This window comes from Pelophylax lessonae, assembly GCF_965119305.1.
Source record: "Pelophylax lessonae genome assembly, chromosome: 10".
In the NCBI taxonomy this organism is placed as follows: domain Eukaryota; kingdom Metazoa; phylum Chordata; class Amphibia; order Anura; family Ranidae; genus Pelophylax; species Pelophylax lessonae.
The window spans coordinates 157,722,490-157,744,930 of record NC_138777.1 but is presented as its reverse complement, the minus strand read 5'-3'; the positions used below and the strand labels follow the sequence as shown (position 1 = coordinate 157,744,930).

The 22,441-nt window shown below is 45.6% G+C and overlaps 1 protein-coding gene across 1 annotated transcript in view; it reads left to right on the top strand.

Moving 5' to 3' along the window:
* SART1 (spliceosome associated factor 1, recruiter of U4/U6.U5 tri-snRNP) overlaps positions 1-22,441 on the top strand; it is a gene marked incomplete at its 3' end in the record, with an annotated part of 162,008 nt that overhangs the window by 17,172 nt on the left and 122,395 nt on the right. The window contains exons 3-7 of the mRNA XM_082270180.1: positions 3,255-3,309; positions 6,441-6,496; positions 6,578-6,704; positions 6,908-7,013; positions 7,096-7,170. Of these exons, the coding sequence (XP_082126306.1) occupies positions 3,255-3,309; positions 6,441-6,496; positions 6,578-6,704; positions 6,908-7,013; positions 7,096-7,170 (419 nt within the window). The remainder of the gene's footprint in view (positions 1-3,254; positions 3,310-6,440; positions 6,497-6,577; positions 6,705-6,907; positions 7,014-7,095; positions 7,171-22,441) is intronic.

The following is a 22,441-nucleotide window of genomic DNA, read 5'->3' as shown; positions in this document are numbered from 1 at the left end:
CTTATGCTTAGTGTAGTCAGTTTTTTAATAGGAAAGCGGAGGGACTGACGGGAACACCAGGGATTTCACAAAGGAAGCTATACAAAGAGAAAAGGATACATGGTATAGCAGGCATATATCTGGAATATGACATTCTGGGTTTACATATTCTTTAATCTCCTTACAAAATGTTAATCGTTTTGGATGTGTATGTGAGGGCATGGGGGCCGTATACACAGTTGTCTATGATCATTGCTGGGTGTTAGAGGTTGGATCGCTGATATTGGGCCAGAGTTTAGAAGAGGCTTTAAAATTCTCTTTAGATCTGCATTTGCCATGGTGCTGCACACTTGATCAGCTGTGCCAGCAGCAATTTTTAGAGTGTTTTTTAAGATTTTGTTGAGAACTGTCATATGCGCAGTGGCAACTGACCATTATCACAAGAGGCAAACCTTGATAATGGCGTATATCAACTTCACAATCTTCGGGACCTGTCGGAAGTCTTTGTCATGACCAATGGACCACTTTTCATACCTGAATGAGGGTGTTAGGCCGGTGGTCTCCTTGGACCTTCCAGTGGGAAATATTGTGTAAGAGGAGCACATTTCCCCTGTCCCTGGGCAAAGAAATGTCTCTGTTCCTGATCTTGTGTGTCTCTTCTGAGTTGGCTGACATCTCTGTCCCCTTGTGGGCAAGTCCTTTCTTCCTGTTCAATGACTGATTATGACAGATGCCTCTTCAGCTAGGGGTTAGTTTCAGAGCTCTGTATGTTCCTGGTCTATGGTCCAAAGAGGAGGCTTGCCTTCCCATCAGTGTTCTACCTCCTGAGCCATCTAGTTTTTCTCTACTCCACAGGACGTATCTTCTGTGGTGTAATCGCACGAGATGCAGGCGAACATTGCCGCATCAGTGATATGGTAATCGGTGAAGAATGAAATGCAGGGCAGTGGTGCAAGAGGTTCACCACATTTCACTGTGGGCAGAAAGTGGACAATGCTTAAGGTTGGGAGCTCTGAATGGGGATCTACAACCCTCCTTGTCTCTGTACAAAACTGACTAGTTCATATCAAGGTTGAGGGATATTGAAGCGATAGATCTCTTCAGTGGTGCCCTGGGACAAATTCAGTCTGATCTACCAATACCCTCCTCTGTCTTCTTCTATCCAGACTTTCTTGCAGGATCAAGTCGGAAAGACTTCCAGTAAATTTAGCAGCTCCAGATTGACTTTGAAGAGCTTGGTACACAGATCTGGCTCCTCCTTTGTGCCTTCTGGATCATCCAGATCTCTTGTCAGGGCCCAGTCCTCTATCCTGATTCTTTCTGCTGTAAACTGCATGGCTTTTGAAGACCAGCTACTGAAGAATAGAAGTCTGAGTTGAGTCTGTAATTCCTATCATGTTGCAGCCTGATAAATCTAACCTAAGATCTATTGTCGCAATGGTACTTCGATTGTGAGAGTCTTTGGACATTTGTCTTCACGCTTTCAGTCTTGGTTTCAGTCTTGGCTGTTTTCTTTTATATGCCCTTTAGCAAAATATTCATTGAACCTTCCTTATACACCCAAAGTTAGCAATGTTCCTCTTGCAGACCTCCGTTGGACCTTTTTTTTTTTTTTTTTTTGTTTGTTTGTTAGTCTTGCATAGAGCTCTTTTTGAGAATATTCAGGCATTTTTGGTGGCTATCATTTTGGTTAGACATTTGCATTTTGGTCTGAGTTTGCAGCCTTGTCCTTTTTGAATCCCCCCTACTTTAAGGACCAGGTGGTTTTGAGACTTTGCTATTTCTTTCTATCTATGGTAGCTTCAGCTTTTCACCTTAACGAATATATTGTGCACTCGTCTTCTCCTCATAAAGAATTACTTTTACACACCTTGTTTTTGTAAACATTGTCAAGGTTGTTGGGGCTTATCTACAAGTTACTTCATCCTTACCTTGGACTGATTTCCTTTTTTTTTTTTTTCTTTTTTTTTTTTTTGTGGTTAAGGTAAGGGACTTCCTGTAACCATTCATTCTACTAGATTCATCACTTCTTGGGCCTTTTAATCATCAGGCCTTGATTTGTCATGTCTTTAAGGCCCAACCTGGTCTCTGTTTATACTTCATACTAGGCTTTCTAAAAAGGTAGATGTGGTTGCATTGGCCGATGTTAGCTTAAGTAAAGCTTTACAGGTGTCGGTGTAAATTTTTTCTCATTGTAGATTGAAGACTCGCCACGTTATTTATTTGATTCAATTTTTGTAATTGTTTTTGCTATTGATCTTGGATGTAAGAATTGCCTTTGTCTGTCCTGGTATGAGTGTTGGAGTGGTGCAGCTGTGGCTGGTGTTTCCCATTGATAATATTTGCATCTGTTGTGAGTTTATTTAAATCATGTCACTTTCAATCATGATACTAAATTGTTACAATGTAGTATAAATGCTAATAGGCCTGAGGAAGGGCAAGATACCTGATACTGTGTAGCAAGTTTGTACACTCTTATTGCATTTGCATTTCTGTGGATTTAAAGCTGCAACCTCTTTCTTTTTCTTTTTCATTGCATAGGGAAGGGTTAACACCCCTGTACCATTTGTTTTGCTGTCTGTACCCCTGGTCAGAAAATTTCACCTCACTTTCTGACCCTATGACCACTGGATTTAGAAAGTTTTGGGTTATTGTGGAAACAAGGATTAGTGATAAAGCTTCAGTGGCGACCTCAGACTTCAAAACTTCAGTTTTTCCTATGAGAACTCTTACAGGAGCGAATTTCTCTTCCTAGGGCTAGATTTTTTTCCTCACTTCCTGTTGTCCTGTGTCAGATGTAACCTGGGGACCGCCTGTAATTGTGTACATATGATGGTGTGTGGTTTCCCCCCCCCCCCCCCCATTTTCGGTTTTTAATAAATTCTGTAAAGATTTCAAACAAATTCTTTCACGTTGTCCATTATGGGGTATTTGTAGAATGTTGAGGAAAGTAATGAATTTAATACATTATTTTGGATTAAGGCTGTTGCATAACAAAATGTGGAAAACGTAAAGCGCTGTGAATACTTTCCAGATGCACTGTACATACATACAGTGCTTGGAGCCAGTGCAGTACTTGGTTTGGACCAGCTTGATCCAAATTATTTAAAGTCACAGAAACCTGGAGATCACCACTCAGCTTTTATCTATGACATAAAGCCCTATATTCAAATTCACCCAGAGGTATGTGATCCTTTCAAACCTGTTAAGTCTTTACATGACTGTATAACTATGTAATTACCATATAATTTATTATTTTTTTTTTTTTTTTTTAGGTGGTGCTCCCAAATCTGCAGGTGGAGATTCTTCATTAACCATTGAAGAGACAAAGTAAGTATAAGGAAACTCTGTGCTTGGAGAAATTGTTGGCATTGTTAAAGATGAATGCCAGGTATGGGTATTTTTACACATTGGTCAAACTATGTATATTTCCTACCTTGCCGATACCCCTGGAAGCTGTAAATCTGTAGTAAACGCTGCTACTCCAGTCATCTCCACTTGCTTCAGAGTCCAGTGATAAGCAGCTGCACTGCTGTATTCTGAACACAGTAGTGTTCTCTGATTGGGCTGGGTTGTGACCTCACACCCTGGACCTCAATAAATTGGAGACGGTTTTACATTAATTTAGAAAATGTGAAGCATTCTCTGGATGGCATCCATGCTGAGCAACCAACCTCCCCATGATCACAGTGTAGCAGGCCAGCTGCTCAGCATGGGAGCCAGAAACAAGTGGGCATTACTTAAGTAATTTCCAGGGGTAATGGCCAGATATGGTATATACACCACTACATTGGTCCAAACTGTTATGTTGATGTCTTTAATACTTTCTGAGTTTAAGACCTTGCACAGTTATATTAATTTCTCTTCCTGCATGCTTGTTTTGGTTTACTGACACATTAGTGAAGGCAGAACCAGCCTGGCATTGCCAGGAGGTGGTTAGCATTGGCAGCCTCTTTTCTACCAACAAACTTCCTATAATGATGCATTTACCTCCTCTACATATAGTTGGATTTACTAAATGATTACAGGCCAGCTGCAAACTTTCTTTATCCTCTTGGTGTTTTTTAAAGCTTGTACGTTTATACTCGTAACCATTTAACATTTCCACATCATTGCAGATAAATGCTCCAGAAGGCTGCTACTAGCGTTCTTGGATGCCTTTCAAATAATTAATGAATAATTTTATTTCCACTGGAATAGTGTATTTTTATAATTTCCCTGTTTGCAGTCATGCTGGGTGCTTTCACAGTCAGGGCTCCTGTACAGATAATCATAGACCTCTGTGTCCATGTGATAACTAGAACTAGAGAAACGGAACCATTTGACAGGCAAATTAAAACATGCATATGAAAAGCTAAAATGTCTGGTAAAGGTATTTGATTTCAGATAGAACATTTGGACAGCATTGAGTTAATGGAATCTGAGGGAAGATGGGTAAGGGCTAAAGACTTGAAAAATGCCGTTGCAACTTATCTTACTTATCCCTCTTGTAAACTGCTGTACAGTTACCTGGCCATAGACAGATCGAAATGATGGCTAGTTCAGCAGGGACCAGCTGAATTTTAATCTTTGTGTGGCTGTCGCTGTTCAACAGAAGTCAGATCAGTTGGAAAATCTTTTTGTTTAATGAGTGATTGCAGATGTAGGTCAGCGTATTTTTTGACAGAATCTGTTCCTGCTGTCCTATTGGGGGAGGTTCTTCCATGCACCTCGTTTATGTGGATGGACAGATCTGTGTGTGGTGTGTTGGGTTTTTTTTTTTTTTTTTGCAAGCCCTAGATGATGCAGCTTTCTTTCCTGCAACTATAGGTTGCAGGAAAGAAAATGGCTTGATCTACCTATACACAGCCAGTGTTGATGAGGGAAACCCTCCCGGAGAGCTGTTGTCTTCGACGGCTAGTAGCCTTCCCTGGCAGTAATCTTATGCAGAAAATCCAACAGACTGGTTGTATTGAAGTTGATTGATTGAATCAACATCAGTACAACCAGCCTACCCATAGATGGATTGAACCTCTGGCAGTCCCTGCTGTACTGGACGAGATTCAATCAATCTATGGCTGGCTTAAGACTAGGAAGGGTGGGGGTTCAAAACTAGGAGCCAGTAGGTTGAAGTCGTTCAGATGATACAGAGATGAAACAAGTCCTCCTTCATAAGTTTTACTTGTATATGTGCTTTAACTTTCTAGACTGTTTAGAAAGTGCACCTCCTGTTAGAACTTTCTCTTACAGATTCACCTATGGGAGGGAAGTTTGGCCGTACATTGTGAGACAGCTGATTGGAGGAAAGGCGCACACACCCCCTCTCCACATAGGCAGAAACAGGAAGAGATGTGCTGTGAATAGACCAGCTCTCTGCTAATCTATTTATAGCGCCAACCCTGACACAAATTTGAGCCTGGTTTTGTCTCAATTGACGGAGAACTTGTCAGAAGTTATCATGCTGATAACAGAAGAACAGAGCAGGAGAAAGCCATGGGAATTAAAGCTTTGAAGAGATAGGTAAACACTACAGGTATGTGCCCTGGGTTAAATTTCATGAATCAGGTTTACATCCACTCAAAATGGTTCTAAACCCTTTACATTTTTTTTTTTTTTTTATCTTTATGCATTTCCTGCATTTTTAAAGAATAATTTCACCGTAAATAAAAATAAAATGTGCACCAATTTCTTTTCTAAGTAGCCTGCAGACTCTCGGCATAGCTGTCTGTCCGTACCTTGTCTGGGCAGGCAGTTACCCGAGAGCAGGAAGATCAAAGGACTACGAGAATGTCACCAGCACCTCCACAGCTCATTGAAAACTACAAGCAGTCATCCGCAATGGCTGATGGTACTTATAGGCATCCTTTCACAGAAAACTGTGAATGAATGACGTGGCCGTGTGGCCACACTGATTTCAAATAGTGGCTGCAGATAGAAGATCCCCAGGGCCCACTGGATGCTGGAACGTGTTGCATGTTCCAACCTAAAAACATATAAAATCTGTTGTACAAGTAAACCTTTTCTTTTAAGGTAAAAAAAAAAAAAAAAAAAAAAATGTCCCAGTGTTTTGATCGCCCCCCTCCCCTTTATGCTTACCTGAGTCCTATCGTGATGCAGCATCCCTCTCCCCCAGCGGCAGCAGTCGTAACCTTTTGGCTCTTGCTGTTAATCAAATCCTGGGGGTGGTGCTGAGCTGGGTTGCATGTGTCAATAGACGCACACAACCTGAATCAGGATCGCGTCTGCAGGTGTGCCCCCATAAAAAGCATCTTACTACGAGGACACACAGAGGAGGGGGAGTCGAGAGCAGCAGCAGGAGACCCAAGAAAAAGAGGTTTGGGGCTGCTCCATGCAAAACTATTGCACAGAGCAGGTAAGTATAATATGTTTGTCTTTTAATTAAGAAGAAAAAAAAGCCTTTTTACAAACCCTTTAAGGACAACATTCAGCAAGTTTTAGTTTCTGTGCTTTCTTTCCTCTAGTAAACTTCGTGCTAAACTTGGTTTAAAACCCCTGGAAGTTAATACTGCCAAAACAGGTATGTTTTTTGTTTGCTTTAATATTTGCATTAATTTAAAATGTTCGGAATAATACCTGACAGTGTTGTTTGATTTTATAGAAAGTGGCACTAAAGAAGACCCGGTTGCAGCTGCTGTCATTAACCCACTAGTTTTAAAACAACAGCAGGAACTCCGAGAGAAATTAGCAGCTGCTAAAGAAAAGCGGATGCTGAACCAGAAATTGGGGTGAGCACTCATTTTGAAAATTGTGGCATATTTTGAGGGATTCTATAATTATTCTAAAACCTTCTTTCAACTAAATTGCTGCCAGGCAGGAGACAATGGTGTTGAAGAAAGCAAAAGTTTGTTGTACTGAGTTTTGCAATGACCTGAAGAACACGGTCTACTCTTTCCTCACTCCTCCATGCTTCTCTCACTTCCATCTACAGTAAAATAAAATCTTTGGGAGAGGATGAACTATGGTTAGATGATACAGCTGCTTGGATTGAGAGAAGCCGGAAGCTTCAAGCAGAAAAAGAGAAAGCAGAGAAGAGGGTAAGTATTGCATCTAGAGAACAAACATAGCTGACTTGTGGATTTAGGAGAGCAGCATTAAATGTCAGTATTGTTTTAACAGGAAAAACTCCTAGCAGAAATGGATGAAGAGTTTGGCGTTTCTAATCTTGTGGAGAAAGAATTTGGGCAAACAAAGGTTAGTCGTTGAACATATCCCAAATGTAATTTAGGCTGGCCTTCTCTTTTGTAGCAGTGTTCGAATTGGTTTCTTTCAGGGGTGACTGGATGAATGTCAGATCAGTCGGGAGACCTCTTCCTCTGCACACCATATTCCCTAAACAAAACGTGCTTGTAAACCCAAAATAAGAAGGTGGGGTGGGGGAGTGGACAGGTTTTTTAATGTGCAATTAAACCAAAATAAACCTCAAATATTACTGCTAGAAATGGTTTTGACTTTATAGCAAAATGTTGTGTAAGTTCCAATTGGTTAGGCACCCCCATGTGTTGCCCAGCTTGAGGCTCAAGAGGGCCATCAGAAGCGTGCAGGTGCAGACTGCTGTCTTGCGTGCACAGCTCGGCCATGACATTGCACCAGTGCAGCCTTTCTGTGCTACTGCCAGTAGGTTGGCACTGCCCCGTGCATTTTGAGTATCTTCTATTTCTGGACTGGACACCAGGTGAGTTGGGCACACCATTGGCCTCATGGACCTCAGACCTCCATGTAGAAGGAAAACTAGGAAGCAACCCCTTCTATTGATCTAGTGCTGTGAGTATTGCACCTTTATGGGCAAAACAGGCATGACAGATCTTTTACTAGGGGAACATGGGACTTAGGCTGGCCATACATGTTCAACTTTTGTTGTACAATTTTCTGTTAGATTTACCACAAACCACATAATATGAGGTCAAAGCTAAACAACAATTTCACTTGTATCCATTTAGGCAGGCCTTTGTACTACATAGGTAAAAGGTAAATTTAAAGAAAATTGTAAGAAAATGGTATCATGTATGGCCAGCCTAAGCTTACACTTTACTGTTGGAGTCTTCCTTCTTCCAAAAAATTTTCTAGAGAAACAGACCACTTGTGGCTCAGGGGCATCTCCTACCTCTGTTACCCTTTCTGTCCAAAAATGATTCTTTGGCTGTTTTTGAAACTGCTGGAACAACTGGCTGATAACTATAAAGATTTATGGCAAGATGACATCAACCACTCGCCTACTGGGCACTTTGACCCCATGTTTTTTCTCGTAACTAGAGGTTTTCCTTTTTTTTTTTTTTTTTTTTTTTTTTTTTTCTGTGGCAATTAATCCCCGCTAAGGTGGTTTTTTTTAAAGCTAAAGATCGGAAAGTTTAAAAAAAAAAAAAAATAAACTTTCATAGTGTTATAAAATTTTGCAAACAGATTTTTCCCCTTCACTGATGTGCGCTTATCGGTGGCACTGGTGGGCACTGATTGGCAAAACCTTTGGAAGTTGTCGATTTATCGGCTCTTTCCTCCACATGCTCACAGCAGAAGAAGAGAGCCGGTAACCGGCTTCTGTTGACATCGTGATCAGCTGTGATTTGGAAACAGCTCATCACATGGTAAAGAGCCACCGATTAGCTCTTTACCTCAATCTGTGTTCGGCAGTGTCCGGAGCACACTGCGATCAGTGCGTGGGACACACCCAGCAGCGGGTGTGATCACGGTCGCCATAGTAGGACAGCCTCTCAGAACTGGAAGACCATGCTGTAGCTGTCATTCAGCTATAGCGCAGTCGGCAAGTGGTTAAACAATTGACCTCCATCGCTGCCGAAGCTATTTTTTTAATTTTCCTTCAGTGCTCATTCACTGGTCTTCACAATTTCAGCTGTGCTATACTGAGCAACGGCCTAGCTTTTCTAGTGCTATACTCAGACCCCGCTGAGCCCAACATTGTGTGTCTAGCCTTAAATTGACCATCTGGCAATGGGTTGTATGTTAAGGGCTTTCAAGACCCCAATCTGGTAACAAGTAAAGCCTAGTACACACGGTCCGAATATCGAGCGGTATCGTACAGTTCAAAAGAAACCAGCCGACATGAGGCCCTTGTGTATGGCAGCTGGTCTGGCCATTTAGCTGACTGTCTCCCAATCGGCACGCTCAGCCAATGGCTGAAAGCGTTGACCGGGGTGTTTAGGGTGGGCATCCTGTTTCCCTGTTGGAACACAATAGCACAGCAGTGGGAATCGCTGTACTAATATCTGATTGTTGGTATAGCGGCCCCGACATGAGCTGTCTTTTTTTTTTTTTTTTTTGTTTAAGCCGCTGGGGTGAACGGAAAAAAAAAGTGTGTGCAAGGCTTTAGCTCCAGAGTGCTTTCCAGGTTCAAAGCCGTTGGCATTGACTCATTGCTTACTATGTGAATAGGCTGATAGGGTTGAGCAACGTGAGCTACCTCCATTGTTTGGTCTGCTTACCATAGGTTTTACCTTTGAAAGGGGTCAAGTCTGAGGGACTGAACATTGGCATGATCCACTGAGTGTAGTGTCACATGCACTCTGCACCCTTTTGCTGCCTTTCACTCTCGATCTTTCTCCTTGCTCCTGCTGTTGCTTTGCAATGAGTGTTTTTGAACATCGGTACATTCCTACTTTTCATCTGTCCCTTTTGATTATCTCCAGCCTTCTGCCCCTCACTGATTACCAGCTATCGGTTTGTGAGTACCTGAGGCCTTGCCCTGTACCCAGAGCTTGACTGCATCACCACCATGCGGTCACATGTCTGTCTGTAGACACTGTTGACCCCAGCAGTAGTAGGGTAACTTCAGGCATTAATGTGTAGTGTCCTTTCAGGTTTACAGACTGATCCCTCATCATTCAGGTCCTTGCTTTAACTCCCTGTGTCACTGCACAGATTGGCAGACCTGCCTCTCCTTCCTTGTCTTCCAGATGGGAAGGATTACTGTTTTAATTTCTGTGGCAGTTTGGCCTCAGGAGCTGTATCCCAGCCTGTCTACGGTTCTCTTCCACACAGCACTCGTTTGTCTGTCTCCCATGCAAACTCCTCAGTGTCACCATGGCACTGGCATGCCTTTACCACCAAGAAGCAACTGGAGTTCTTGTGCCAAAGGAGGTAGTTTAGAACCTGACTTGGCTGAAACCATGTTTCTCTTACGTCCTCTGACAGTCGCCGCCCATTCACAGTCTTCACTAATGGGGTATTGCTTCCTCTCCACAGGAGTTTCTAGGCATAAGACTTGTAAAAGAACAATTTATCTACATAGTCACACCCATGGGGGCTGTCCTGCTAGTCCAATACCCCCCTGCAATAGCCATCCCAATTCAGTTTGTCTTCTGCCTAGCTTAGGAGTTGATGGGCTTCCCTGTGCTGAGGCTACAGTCTCAGCCTTCCTCTTTTTCTTTTATGATTTATTTTCTAAAAATGTCATTTTTTTCTTTACCTTGCTAGCTGTTTATTTTATCAGCTCTAGTTAGTTGGATCTTCAGATGAAGACGGCGTTTGCGGAGCTGGGAATCGGACTGACCGTCCTGGTTCCCCAGGACAGAGGGTCAGATGGAATCCCAGCCCGCCATCAAGCGTTTCGCAGGCTATGTGTTCGCCCTGGCCTCGCAAACAACCCATCCCTATCCATCAGAGATGCAGCCATGTGAGGTGGCTACCTCACTGGACACAGCATAGGTTAGTCCGTGCACTACTAGTGTCCTACGTTTCTGGCTGGCGGCACTCCCCTGCCATCTGAGGGTGGGCGGTTTCCTGCTTGTTATGAGGCACCCCATGCCATCGGGTACAGGCAAGTACATTCTGTGTGGGGCCTCTGTCTGGGGTCGGCAGTCCTGTGTGTCTATGGTGTCCCCTGTGTCTGTGCCTTTTTTGGGCTCCCTGTTCCCGGTCCCTGCGGGGGTTTTTATTCTCACAGCAGCACTGTGTGGGGGATTGGGGGGTCCCTCTCCTGAGGTCACTTTAGGGTGCTTGGAGGTGCAGACACATGCGGCGACCACTGCGGGGTTAAAAACCGCCGGTCCGCTATTTCAAGTGTGGGCAGCATGTCTGGCTTCATTATGGGCGTTTATGCAGCATGCTATGTAGTGATTTTGGCGCCATCTTGCGTGTGGCAAACGATCATTCCGAGCACATGTCGGCGGCCATCTTGCCGAAGCCTCCCATTACTTTCAATAGGCATCCATTTTCCCTTGGTCTGCAGCCTCAGTTCAGACTCCCAGCGGTGACATCACTTCCTTCTTTCTCACAGAGCCGACCGAAGGAGCTGGTAACGCTCTGTGGGGTTCTGTCCTGCTGTTCCTTTCCTGTCATATTTTGTGCTTCCTGGTCAGTTTTGTCTCTGCGGGGGGTCTGTGTTTCACAGTCTCTATATCGGTACGCAGCGCTCTTAAAGGGCCAGTTTTAAAAACCTTTTTTTCTGTTATGGAATCCCAGGACAGCAAATTCCCTCCAGCTTTGGTGGGGGATTCAGGGTCCTCTGTATCCTCTAGCCAGACAAATTTAACGGCTGTTGTGGCAACTTTAGTGGCAAAAATGGATGTGCTGATGTCTGAACGTGTTGCTAGGAAAAGGCCTAGGATTTCCTTTTCTTCTGATTCTGAGTGTGACATGGTTGCTGTAGGTAGCGTGGCCCTTTCGGGGTCTTGCTCTTCTTAGGACCCGCAACAGTCTGAGGCGGAGGTCGCAGGGGTGGATAACAACAAACCAAAAAAATGAGGCCCCTTTGGCAGTGCGCCTGTCCAGCGTCGCTGTGAATAACCGTCGCTTAATCTGGTTAAAGAGCTGGTCGGCTGACCAGAAATCCAGGAAGACGGTGGCTGACATTCCCTATGCGGGGTCTCTCCTTTTTGGGGAATCCCTGGATGAATTGGTTAAAGGAGTTACTGGGGGCAAGAGCACTCTGCTGCCCCAGAACTCTTAGTGGAAATTCTTCCGCGGTAAGCGGGCCCCCTCCTTTAAACCTAATCAAGGATCCTTTCGTGCCTTCAGGGCGCAGAACAAGGGTAAACCCTTCAAGGGCCAAGGTGGCCAGAAAAAGCCCTGGTTCGGCAAACAAAAATCCTGCCAGGCTGGGACGGTGGCTCAGTCCGCCTCTGCCTGAAGGGACGCCCTCACCCGTTTCAGGGGTGGGGGGACGTTTGCACGGTTTCCTTCAACCTTGGCTGCTCTGAATCACGGACAGGTGGGTTCAGGAAATCATTCGGTCAGGGTACAAGATCGAATTTCTTTCACGGCCGGCGAACTGATTCTTTCCCTCAAATCTTCATTTGACCCCAGGGCGGTTACAGGACCTACATCAGGCAGTGCAGGATCTGCTCGCCCAGGGGGTTGTCGTCCTGGTGCCTCATCGGGACAGGTTTCGGGGTTTTTATTCAAATCTGTTCACTGTGCCCAGAAAGGAGGGCAAAGATGCGTCCGATTCTGGACTTAAAAGCGCTGAACCGCTTAATGCGTGTTCGAAAATTCCGCATTGAATCACTCCACTCGGTGGTGGCCTCCCTGATTCTGGGGGAGTTCCTGGTCTCTATGGACCTAAAGGATGCGTATCTACACATCCCCATTTTCGAGGGTCATCGGAGGTATCCTCTCGCTATCACGGAGGATCATTACCAGTTTGTGGCGTTACCTTTCGGTCCCGCTTCGGCTCTAAGGGTCTTTACGAAAGTGTTAGCGCCTGTTCTGGGCCTGTTGCGGGCACAGGGCATTGCGGTCTTGGGATATATGGACGATCTCCTTTTAAGATCGAGTGCCAGTCAGAGCCTGTTGCGCGATCTGTCCACTACTGTCCAGACACTTCAGGAGTTCGATTGGACGATCAACATTCAGAAGTCGACCTTGTCGCCTTCGGTTCGTCTCCAGTATCTGGGAATGGTTCTGGACTCTGCTCAAGCAAAGGTGTTCTTACCGGAGGACAAGCTCCGGACCCTACAGAACAAGGTCAGGTCCCTCAGGGACAGCTAATCCTTGTCACTCCGGACCTGTATGTGGTCCCTGGGGTTGATGGTATCTGCATTCGAGGCGATACCGTTCGCACAGTTTCACACTCGATCTCTCCAGGTGGAGATCCTGGCCAGATGGGACAGACTACCTCAGTCCTTGGACCTGAGAGTGTCTCTGAGCCACCAAACCAGAATGGATCTGTTGTGGTGGCTTCAGTCCCCGGCGGTGTCGGATGGAAAATCCTTCCGGCCAATTCTGTGGACGGTCTTAACCACGGATGCACGCCTGTCGGGCTGGGGTGGCGTTCTGGGCAACCTGTCTGCCCAGGGCACTTGGTCGGAGGAGGAATCCTCCCTCCCGATAAACATTCTGGAATTGAGAGCCATAAGGCGTGTGTTTGATCCATTGGTCGGATTGCCTTTAGGGCAGCCCTGTAAGGGTGCAGACGGACAATGCCACTGCGGTGGCTTACATCAACCACCAAGGGGGCACCAGGAGTGCCCGAACGGCCCAGGAAGTGACCAGTATTCGGTCTTGGGCCGAGACTCATGTCCCGGCGATATCGGCAGTGCACATTCTAGGTGTGGAGAATTGGCAGGCCGATTATCTGAGCCGCCAGACCCTGGACCAGGGGGAATGGTCCCTGCACCTGGAGGTATTTCAAATGCTGTGCGCGAAGTGGGCATCCCCGGATGTGGATCTGTTTGCGTCTCGGCTAAACCACAAGGTGAAACGTGGCAAGAACGCGCGATCCTCTGGCAGACGCCTCGGAAGCGTTCGTGGTGCCTTGGCGTCAGTATCGTCTGATTTTATGCCTTTCCTCCGATTCAGTTGTTGTCCAGGTTCCTTCGCAGGTTGGCCTCGGAACAATCACTGGTGATTCTGGTAGCGCTGGACTGGCCTCGCCGGTCCTGGTACACGGACATCGTTCACCTGGCCGTAAAGCCTCCGTGGCGGCTGCCAATGCGGGAAGATCTACTGTGTCAGGGGCCGATCTTCCATCCTGCTTTACAGTCGCTGGCTTTAACGGCATGGCTGTTGAGAGCCAGGTCCTGAGAGACAGTGGTCTCTCCTCAGAGGTTATTCCTACTTTGATCAAGGCTAGAAAAGCCTCTTCTGGTAAGATTTATTACCGTACATGGAAAGCTTATTATGCCTGGTGTGAGTCCAGGGGTTTTTCTCCTCACTCATACTCTGTGGCGAGAGCGTTAGCTTTCCTACAGTCTGGTGTGGACCAGCGCCTTGCGTTGGCCACAATTAAGGGCCAGGTTTCTGCACTGGCTGTTCTTTTCCTGCGCCCTGTGGCGTCTCATTCCTTGATTTGCACCTTTATCCAAGGTGTGCGTCACTTGGCTCCTCCCAGAAGGGAGCCCTTACCTCCATGGGACTTGAACTTGGTTCTGTCTGTGTTGCAGCGTTCCCCTTTTTAAAACATCAGGGAACTTTCATTACCTATGCTATATAAGAAGGTTGCATTCCTGGTAGCGATCACTTCTGCACGCAGAGTGTCGGAGTTGGCGGCGTTATCCTGCCGTTCCCCTTACCTGGTAGTTCATAGGGACAAGTGGTCTTGCGACCTAATCCGTCCTTTCTGCCGAAGGTGGTTTCGGATTTTCACCTCAATGAGGACATTGTCTTACTTTCGCACTATGCGAATCCTAAGCATTCTAAAGAGATTGCGTTGCATTCTTTGGATGTTGTCAGGGCGATCAGGGTTTACCTGTCATCGACGGAATCCTTTCGGAAATCGGATTCTCTTTGTACTTCCTGAGGGTCCTCGGAAGGGTACAGCTGCGTCTGCGGCAACCATTGCCAAATGGATCAGACAGACCATTGTCCAGGCCTATTCGTTGCGGGAACGGGTTCCTCCCTTCCCTGTCAAGGCACACTCTACCAGGTCAGTGAGTGCGTCCTGGGCCTTCTGGCATCAGGCCTCGGTGGCCCAGGTGTGCAAGGCTGCGACTTGGTCGTCGGTGCACACCTTTTCCAAATTCTATAAAATTGATGTTCTGGCGTCGGCTGATGCCTCCTTTGGCCGCAAAGTTCTCTGTGCGGCAGTGCTATAGGGAACCCTGGTTTTGTACGGGTCCCTGGCTGTTGGAGGTTGTTTGTTTCCCCTTGGGTTATTTGTTTTCCTGGGTTGTTGCTCATGTTGAGCCCTTTTTTTTTTTTTTTTTTTGTTACCCAGAAGGTTACCTTTCTGTGCATGTAAGGTTCCTTTCTCTGATGTGGGTCCTGCGTTGCTTTTCTGGCGGTTGCGTTGCCCACCCCTCATGTCTACACTGCTTTGGGACGTCCCCATTAGTGAAGACTGTGTGAATAGGCGGTGACTGTCCGAGGACGTAAGAGAAAACAATTTTTGTAAAATTCCTTTCTCTGAGTCCTCTGACAGTCGCCACCCCTACCCCTCTTTTGGGGGTTTTTTATACACTATCACTGCTTGCGACCAAACTGAATTGGGATGGCTATTGCAGGGGGGTATTGGACTAGGACAGCCCCCATGGGTGACTATGTAGATAATTGTTCTTTTACAAGTCTTATGCCTAGAAACTCCTGTGGAGAGAAAGCAATACCCCATTAGTGAACTGTGTGAATGGGCGGCGACTGTCGGAGTACTCAGAGAAAGGAATTTTACGGTAAGATTTTACAAAAATTCGTTTTTTCTAGTCCAGTCTGCTGTGCTCTCTTCAGGTGCTATCTACTGGAGGTAAGCGTTTCCCAACTGGTTGCTTCTGGACATGCCGGAGAGCAGTCTACATACCCAGGTGAATCGCAGATTCTGTTCTGCAGTTGAAGGGCATCACAGGGGGACACCATGATACCCTGGACTATCTGCATGCAGATCAAGCTAATCTTCTAAAGCAGGAATCCTCTGACAAAGTGGGGAATGCTTTTACGCTTTCACTGCCAATTAGGGCTGCAACTTAAGATTATTATTATCATCGATTAGTTGGCCGATTTTGTTTTGCTTAATCAGATAAAAACCTCAACGTGTGGTGTATAATTTTAGTTATTATGTAGAGTTTAAAAAATACTTTATCTGGAATATCTATATGCAGTGGTAGAGATGTATAACCAGCTACATGGTTAGGGAACAAAATACTGTATCTAATCCACTTGGCGAATGACAGACAGAAGAGATACAGTGGGGAAAACAAGTATTTGATCTCTAAAACTAAAAATTAGGAAAAAAATACATAAAACAAATGCTATAAATTAAGTTGCAGTTCAGTGCGTGAAATAAGTATTTGATCCCCAAGAAAAACATGACATAGTACTTGGTGGAGAAATCCTTGCAGGCAAGCACGGAGATTAGAGGTTTCTTATAGTTGGTGACCAGGTTTGCACACATCTCAGGAGGGATTTTGGTCCACTTTTTCTCAATTCGTCTTCCAGGACAGCCCATGAGACCTACAGCTCCTCCTACCAGGACAGGAAACGCATTAAACCCAATCAAATAAAAGGCGTTGCCCTAGTCCTCACCTTCAGTATTAGTGTGTCCTCTGGACAGGGGGTAACATGTTCCTGGAACTGCTCCTGGTCTCATGGACTGTCCTTGAAGATCGGGATTAAAGATGCATCTTCTCCTCCTGCCCTAGTGTTGTACCCCTTAGTGCTGCAATAGGGGCTGACTGCTGTCTCCTGTTCTCGAGGTCCAGAGAGGGCAGGACCGTAGATGTCGTCAGTGGATGACAGGGGGAGTCCTCTTCCGTTCCTGGCGGCGTCCTTGGAGCAGCATAGGCTGTGTACTTGTGAGGCTGCCAAATTAGAAGCAGGGAGAGCGGCCTGCAAGTTTGAATTTGGTGCCAGGAACGAGGAGGGCGGAACTCTTGCATTCCACTCTGGCCCAAAGGAAGTGACCGGGTCATTTCCGGCGCAGTGACGCACATCCACAGGCGCCGGAAGCAGTAGTTCCGATTCCATGGCGCAAACAGGAGATATCTGGGCCACCGGTGTGAGGTGAGACTAAGCAGTGGCTGCGGAACACCGAGCAGGATGGATTCCACAGCAGCACCTGCTCAGGCGGTAGATGCAGGCTCTGGCACCGGCACCTCCCAGGTAAGCGATGGGAGTTTTCCCTTTCAGCATATACCTGTGGTGGTCTTTCTCCTTTCCCTTCCCTTTTAAGCAATATCGGGTCGGTAAAAGGGGGCACTACTTCTTTTAACCCTGTACACAGTGTGGAAGGGTGAAATGGGGAGTTAGAACTAATGTTTTTTGTTGTTAATAGACCAAGGCTCAGGACAAGGTCCAAACGCAGCCCCCCAAAAAGAAATGTGCAGTTTGCGGGACCAAGCTAAGTTCCACATGGAGCAAAACAGTGTGCCGCACATGTATTGACAATCTTGTTAAAGATGACACTACTGTATCCACCCAGAGAATGTTGACTTCAGTAAGGGATGAGCTAACCTCAACTTTTAGCTCGTTTAGGGCCCTAGTAGATAAATTACAGGCACCTGTACAATCTCAGGCCCCTACATCTGTGTCTAAACCAACAAAGAGTGTGCATGGTGATGACACAAGGGACGAATCGGGAGTCCCCTCATTCCTCATTTGAGGAGTCTGGATCAGGGGAGGAACCCAGGGAAAGAGAATCCCGTGGAAATTCCAGATTTAAATTATCCCTTGAAGATGTGGATGAATTACTTAAAGCGGTGTATGTTACACTAGAAATTGAGGAGGAGACAGTGCAATTATCTAAGCATGATCTTATGTATACTACCCATAAGAAAAATGCTAGTTTTTCCCTGTACATAGCTCCTTGCTAGATACTATCAAGCTGGAGTGGGAAAATCCGGAAAATAAACCATTTTTTCCAATAGTTTAAAAAGAAGGTTCCCCTTTCATGACAGCAAAGAACAACCATGGAATAAAATTCCAAAACTAGACACCCCTCTTGCCAAAATGTCAAAGAGTACAGATCTGGCAATTGAGGACATGGGTTCACTTAAAGATCTAATGGACAAAAAGACTGACACCATGTTGCGCAGAGCTGGGGAAGCCTCGATCATGAATCTAAAGCCAGCTTTAGCATCTACCTGTGTAGCCAGACATCTGGAATTATGGCTGTCACAGATTCAATCCCGCTTATTAGCTGGAACACCTATGGATCAGGTTATAAATCCTTCCCTCTTCTGTTTCAGGTAGTGGTTTTCTTAGCAGATTCATCCGCTGAGTCTGTTAAAATGACAGCCAGAACCTCAGCCCTGACGAACTCAGCCAGGAGAAGTCTCTGGCTCAAATCATGGTCGGGGGTGTAATGATATCTTGCGTTGGCACTCTGGTTTGTCAAGCCGCCATTTCGTTCAGGCGCTGTCACAGGCATCCATCTTGTGTTACAAGCTTAGTTGACAGTGTTAAAGCCAAATGGGTCATTCTTACCAGCTTCATCCTCCAGCCTTTTGGCAGTTTAATGACCCCCTGGGTCACTATATGCCAGGTTCCTGCTAAGCTGACATTTTTCACACCTTTTACTATACACAAGCAGAGTGACCAAGCAGGAGTTGTCTCCGCGGACAGCAGGGGGTCAGATTAGATGTCCAGTGAAATCGCTTTGTACATTCCCAAAGCCAAACTGTTAAGTTACATCTCACAATCTGTGCTCAAATCATATCTTTTTACCCAAACATAACATATTAACAAAAAGTAGATATTTGAATGCCGCATAGCACGCTGATCGTGACGAGACCGCACATGGTCATCCTGTAGTACAGGAAAGTGAAACGATCGATAAGATACCCCTTCTGTGATAAAATATATTCATGTTTGATATTGTTTGAAAGCAAATGACATGCTTAGTTATAAAATATCAGGTTCCAGAATCTAACCCTTACATACGTCGAGATATTAAGAGTGGTATGACTCTGTCCACAAAGTACATTTGAAAGAGTCATAAACCACAGGACAGCCCTTTTTGCCACTCTGATTATAATTGGTCAGGGCTGCCCGTCACCACCCCTTTTGAACTCGGAGAAAAGGACAGGAACTGATAGAGAGCGCAGTTCTCATCCTAAGATCGATGGCATAACACCGCCCCAAGGAGAACCAAACATACCTGTTCAACTCTGAAACTTAAGGTAATACTAGGACTGTTTTAATGCAAGTATTTTCATTCTTTTATTCTCCTATTTCTAAATTGCTGTATATTGTGTCTCCATTTCTTTGTAACCCATTTTTCTGTAAATATTTTTATCCGCACCAATTTTTCACCTTTCTATAATTAAACCTTATTTTGAAAAGTGTTAAACTTTGTCTCTAAGCTCTTGAACGCAACTTGACCCAAACGAATCTGCCTCCTGAAGTGCGCTATTGTGTGTTATAGACAGTTATTTTAAAGTCATAATTATTTGTACTGTTTAGGCTAACCTATCTGAAACATTCTTGTCAGGTGACAGTGTGTGTTACAGACGGTTATTCTAAAGTCATAATTGATATTTGTGAAATCAGGAGCATCCGCTAAGCTCAAATGTAGCGGTGGTGGCAGTGAAAGGGTTAATCGTTTAATTAACCCGGTGACAATCGCTCTGTCTGCTGGCATCTAGATTGTGGTCCCGCAAGCTGGACAATCAGTGTGCTGGGCGCAGCTGAGAGTGGCATTGTTACGCAAGTGACGGCAGGGTGTGAGATTGCTTGGTCTTTAGTCACGAGGTGAATGAGAAGGCCAGGGGTCTGATACCCGTATCCATCACAGGGGGACTGTACTTCTAAAATGTGCCTCTGTAGTCTCCCCTTTACGGGTGACCATCTCTTCGGCCCTGAGCTGACAGATGCTCTGGAACGCACGGCTGACAAAAATAAGTCCTTTCCAGAAAAGAAAAAATCCCCATGTACCCGAGTTTTTTCAGGGCAGGGGCAACAGCAAGGGCCACGTGAGGTTCAGGCTGTGTCCAAGAAACCCTGGACCGGCCACAAAGGTAGGGGTAGCATCCTCTTTAACCCTCCTCAGCACCCCGCCAAACAACTATGACTCCTTGCCCAGAGTGGACGGAAGATTTAAGGGCCTTCCTCCCACAGTGGAAGAAAATGACATCAAGCCCTTTCATTCTGGACCTATTGTCCACAGGGTACAGACTGGAATTCAATTCCCAACCTGCAGAGAGGATATTGATTACCTGTCTACCCAAGGATCCTTCCAAAGCAGCTGCTCTAAGTCTCCAAATTGGAGACTTAGTAGACCAGAGGGTATTGATACCTGTTCCAAAGGAGGAACAGGGCAAAGGCTTTTACTCCCACATTTTCGTGATAAGAAAACCCTCAGGGAGTTATCGATTTTAAATCTACGCAAATTAAATCTCTCGATAAGATAAGGTACAAGCATTTTTGCATGGAATCAATATACTTCATATGAAGCTTGCTGTATCCAAAATGTTTCATGGCAACACTGGACATAAAGGATGCCTACTTTCACATCCCCTTTCACCTAGCTTACCAGAAGTTCCTAAGACTAGCAGTGAAGCTAGGATCAGAGGTCAAACACTATCAGTTTCGGGCACTACCCTTCGTGCTATCCTCAGCCCCCTCGTGTCTTTACAAAGGTCCTGGGGGAAGCTTTAGCTCCATTGAGACTGAAGTCCATTATGATCATCCCCTACCTGGACGACCTCCTAGTAGTGGCGGATTCAGAGCAGAAACTAAAGAAGGACCTCCATACAGTTCAGGAGTTCCTTGGGTCACTAGGATGGATGATCAACAAACAGAAATCTTGCCTAACACCCTCCCAAAGAGTAACCGATCTCGGATACGAGATCTCCTCTCTGGATCAAAAGATTTTTCTCCCAAAACTCAGTCTTAAAGATGTTTCAGATGGTAGCTTCTTTACAAACCAACCAGTGGGTCTCACTCAGAGACGTAACAAGAGTCATAGGCCTCATGACCTCCTGTTTTCCAGCTGTCCCTTGGGCCAGGTATCAACAACGTCCCCTCCAATGGTTCCTGTTAAAGAACTGGGACGGATTTCCGGATTCCCTGGAACTGAAGGTGAAAGTTCCCACCAGGGTAAAAAGAACCCTATGGTGGTGGAGATCACCTCCTCACCTTACAAAGGGACTAACTTGGGTTGTTCAAATATCTCAAAGAATAACCACAGACGCAAGCTCTTCTGGTTGGGGGGCACATCTCCAGAGTCAGCACAGGGAGAATGGTCCCAGATGGAAGCACAGACCTCGTCAAATCAGAACTCAGGGCAGTACAAAAAGCCTTAGAGTTCTTCCAGATGGAAATAAAGGGAAGTCATCTGCAGATTCGATCCGACAACATAGCTACGGTGGCATACCTCAACAAACAGGGAGGTACACTGTCGGGGGTTACAGTGTATAGCCCAGAAAATATTCTCTTGGGCCGAGCTGAATCTTGCCTCCATTTCAGCTATTCATCTGAAAGGGACTCAATGTCTTAGCAGACCACCTAAGCCGCCACCGGGTGTCTCGAGACAATTGGTCCCTCAACCCAGAGTACTTTGCAAAAATTGCAGCCAAGTGGGGCCTTCCAGAAGTGGACCTTTTTGCAGCTCAAACAGCAAAACAAAAAGGTTATATTTTCCCTGAACCAATGGGATCAGTCCCTTGGGGTGGACGCCTTTGCGAACCCCTGGTCTTTCAATCTCTGCTATGCCTTCCCTCCAGTCAGGCTAATGTCGGAGGTCCTCCGGAAATTCTTCCAAGAGGACACAGATCTGATTCTAATAGCTCCCTTTTGGCCCAAAAGGCCATGGTTTTCGCGCCTACAGGCCCTAGCCTCCAATAAATTTTAACCTATCTCTGGTCCTTTAAGCTTTGGTAACAACCCCTTTTGAACCCTTGAAGGACTCAACAGAAAAACTACTCACTCTGAAAACTGCATTCCTAATTGCAGTGACATCAGCTAGAAGAGTTAGTGAATTACAGGCCCTCTCAATTAGAGAGCCTTTTCTTATGATTTTTGAGGATAGAATAGTGTTAAAAACCGACCCAGGGTTTTTACCTAAGGTAGTTACTTCCTTCCATAGAGCACAGGATATTGTACTACCTACCTTTTTTGTAGTTCCCCAAAAAATAAAAGAATTTTAGTTTTTTGGATGTCAGAAGAGCCTTTTTGGCTTACCTAGAGGTGACTAAAACCTTTAGGAAGTGTGATACCTTATTTGTGCTGTTTTCTGGCACACAAAGGGGTAATAGAACTTCTAAAGCCACCATAGCTAGGTGGATAAAGCAGGCTATTACAGAAGCCTATAAAGCAAAGAATGTGATTCCACCATTTATCAACGCACATTCAACAAGGGCCTTGTTCACGTCTTGGGCCGAAAGGGCCGGTGCCTCACCAGAGCAAATCTGTAAGGCAGCTACCTGGTCTAACTTTTCAACCTTTGTTAGACATTATCGCCTGGACCTCCTCTCCTCTCAGTAACAGGCATTTGGTCGAACGATGCTCCCGGCAGTATTCCCTCCCTAGACTGGTAAGTTTCTGGCTCATCGTCTCATGGGCTGTCCTGGAAGACGACTTGAGAAAAAGTGAGTTAGACTTACCGGTAATTCCTTTTCTAGTAGTCTTCCAGGACAGCCGGATTCCC